General features: G+C 30.4%; 1 protein-coding gene across 1 annotated transcript in view; it reads right to left on the bottom strand.

The window, feature by feature from the left end:
* LOC110037305 (homeobox-leucine zipper protein HOX15-like) overlaps positions 1–71 on the bottom strand; it is a 1,886-nt gene extending 1,815 nt beyond the window's left edge. The window contains exon 1 of the mRNA XM_020741911.1: positions 15–71. Coding sequence (XP_020597570.1) covers positions 15–71 — 57 coding nt within the window. The remainder of the gene's footprint in view (positions 1–14) is intronic.
* Between the last annotated feature and the right edge of the window lie 3,638 nt (positions 72–3,709).

Genomic DNA, 3,709 nt, shown 5'->3' with positions numbered 1-3,709 from the left:
GCGGTCTGGCCTGCCCGGCCCAACCGGAGGAGCAGCAGACCGGGTTCGCTTGGGTCGTCGACGACACCCATGCTCGAGAGATGGAGAGAGAGATGAAGGAGGTTGGGGGAAAGGAAGGTGTTTTGGAATTTATAATTAAGATGGTCGACGAATGTATAAAATTGGAATATAAATAAATAAACATAGATTTCATAAAATTATCCTAAACTATTATATCTTTAACTTAGATATTAAGGAAGATTATTTACATACATGCCACTGAATAAATTACTTGTTTTCTCATTTATGCAAATATTACATCAGGACTCCACATGTAGAGTTACATGCGAAGTCCTATGAAATTACGTCGAGATGATAGACCCGGTAACACGAGAGAATATTCTCATCATATTATTCCGTATTATTTATGTGTTATTGTATGTTATTCATGTGTTATTGTGTTCTCAGAATATTCTTAGTGTTATAATAACACAATAACACATAAATAATACTTGAATAACACACAATAACACCTGAATAACACATAATAACATCTAAATAACACAAGAGAAATATTCCCTTATGTTATCGGACAAACTTTTTTTTTCTAGGTCGCGTGATTTCATTTGACTCCGCATGTAACTCTACGTGCAGAGTCCTGATGTAGTATTTTATTTTTTAGAAGTTATGATGGTGATACTGCTTATGTGATATAAAATATTGGAGTGATATAAATATAAAAAGTAAAGTTTAGATGTAAGATATGTAAATACATAAGAATTAGGTCATATATAGAGTTGGCTCAATGACCTGTTGGCTGGCGTAAACGATATAAGACTCTAGGCTGGGGATTCGAATTTTCTCTGGCGCAGTTGGTTTTAAAGAGATGATATTCTAATTGTTAAGCACATTAGAGGATAGCTAGAGAGGAGACTCGTATAATAACCTCAGATTTTAAATAAATTTTAAAAATTAAATATCATTAAATTTAAATTTTTTCTCCATTTATGATAGAAATGTGGGTTAGGGGTACGAGTTAGGTGGTAAATTATTTCCTAAATAACTATTTTAATATTTACACTATTTTTGTAAGAAATTGCTTGGAATATATCGAGTGCAATTTATCTCAATTATAAAACATTCCCACGTAATATAATTCAATAAAGTAATTACATGTTTATCTTTAATTAAGCGAAATGCGACCGCATTTTTGCAAAAAATATCATTTTTTATATCGAATAAAGTAATTCAATAAAAATGTTATTTAAATAAAAATAGCATTTTTAAGCTAAATTCAATTAGCTTCGGATACTATAATTTAATTTTTTTTTAATATGGAGAAAAAAATAGAAAAAGCCAAATCCGTCCAAACATTCAACGTCCCTTAAAGGCTTCTTATTGTATGAATATTATATTCGAAATATTTCATTTTTGCAATGACGGGTCCATTTCAACCATCATCATATAAATTGAGAAAAATATAATTAAGACCAATAATATTTTTTAAATTTGTGTGAAAATTGTAAAATGCTTCTCGAATGATTGATTTCAAAATAATTTATTATTTTCCCTAATTTATAAATGAGCCCAAAAAATGAAAAATTGATTTGCATGCATACCACTAAGGTTGTTAAAAAAGCTCGTTATTCGTGAATATTTCCTGTTCGGTTCGTCAATTAGTTCGTGTTCGATTAGTTTGATAAATAAATGAGACGAACGTGAATAATTTTTTTTCGTTTGGTTAGTTAAACAAGCCAAACACTAACAGTCGTTCGTGTTCGAATCGTTATTGTTCGAAATATAAAAGGATTTAAAATAATTATATGTTATATATTTATATAATATAAGTTAATAATTAATATAATATATTATTTATATATATTAATATTAGGGATGTCAAATTGGCTCGTCGTTCGTGAATAGCTCTTGTTCAGTTGTTTCGTTAACAAACGAACACGAACAGTGGCTTTGAACGACTTTGCGAACAATTTTGAACACAAACTTATTTCAAACAAACTAAATTTCAAACGAACCGAACACCAACACAAGTTCTATTCGTCCGTGTTCAGTTCGTTTACACCCCTACATACCACACAATTTTAATGTATTTACATCTCTACCATAAAAAAAAAGTATCTTTACATTTTAAACAGCTTGATGTCATAAAACTATATATGAAGTTAATTTCTATTTTACTTCAAGAAAATATATAATGATGATGTATATAAATGTCAAAAACATAAACATTTTATACATGAATATATAATAAATTAATTTTAAATAATATAATAAATAAAGCATAATTACGTCAATCATTCATCACAATGCCAAACCTAACCATAATCGTTGTATGATGTCATATAATTTATTGCAGCTCGCTATTTTTGGACTTATTGCAGGTAGGAATGTAGCCCTACGGCTTGTTTTAGTAGAAAAAATTACACATATACCTCACAATTTATATGTATTTATACATCAAACACTCAAATTTTGATATTTATACTTCTAACTTGTTGGTCTCATAGATTTATGCATGAAAAATAAAATGATGGTGATGTTTTTGATGTAATGTTAAAGATTAAAGTGATATGTTGTAGGTTGATGCATGCTAGAAAATTCGCTGTCATAGAGTAATGGATTGTTATCTTAGCATTGCACGAAGATTCAACACACACTCAGATATAAAAAGACAACAAGTAAGATATCAGAAGCTTTTAAGTTGAAAACCCATAATGGGTAAAAACTATGGGGTCTAACCCAGTTATAAAAATTAACTATAAGTTGACGATTAAATTTCTTGTCCCCACATGTGGGACAGAGTTACAAAGTCTTTCAAATTACAGCATCAACGTGTGGATGAACTTGTTGAAATGAGCAGGTGACTTCTGATAGTGATCAACAACAGTCGATAGATGGTGTTCAACGACGGTCGGCGTTGGTCAATGATAGTCAGTAATTGTCAAAAACGATCAGCAGTGGTTGAACGGGTCGACTGTGGTTGATAAAAATAGGAGTGATATGGGACTTCAGCTACTTTTTCAAAGCTTAAAACTCTTCCTCAAGTCTTAAGCTCTCTGCTCCCTTCTATGAGAGGGGTGGGTTATATTTTTAGAATTCTGGGTGCAATTAATGCAAAAATATTAACCATTTTGATCTGATGACTCAAATGACTTCCCTCGATCAGACGGTGTTCGATGGATATTTAAGTGTTATAATGATGTCAGAATTGTCATAATTGGGTTATCTTGAGCTCGTTGGGTACATCTTGTCAAGACGCTTGATTTGACAATAAGTTTTTCAAATTCAATGTCCATTGGACCTTCCAAATGTGTCTGAAAAACTTTTAAATATGATTTAATGGTTTGATCTGAGCTTGATTTGATTTGTATTGACTCAATTTTGGTATTATTTGGTATGTATATAAATTTGCTGAAATCAGAGCTCTATATGACTCTTAATCTAAATTAAAATATTTCACACTAAAAAATTGCTCCGATTTTCGTGCTAAAAGATGGAGATTTGTGGGAGGAGTGTCATGGTTGAATATAAAGCTTAGGCGTTAGGCATGTAAATTCCTACAATTTGCAGAATATGTGTGTAAATGCCACTTTTGATAAATAATTTGTATATTGGTGCAAGTATGAGTAGGACTCAACAATAAAGTGGGTGCATATATATATATATATATATATATATATATATTATCTATTTAATTTCATTCTTTAAGTTA

Source organism: Phalaenopsis equestris, unplaced genomic scaffold (genome assembly GCF_001263595.1).
Source record: "Phalaenopsis equestris unplaced genomic scaffold, ASM126359v1 Scaffold218519, whole genome shotgun sequence".
In the NCBI taxonomy this organism is placed as follows: Eukaryota; Viridiplantae; Streptophyta; class Magnoliopsida; order Asparagales; family Orchidaceae; genus Phalaenopsis; species Phalaenopsis equestris.
The sequence above is the reverse complement of the archived record's forward strand: the minus strand, read 5'-3'. Positions and strand labels throughout refer to the sequence as shown.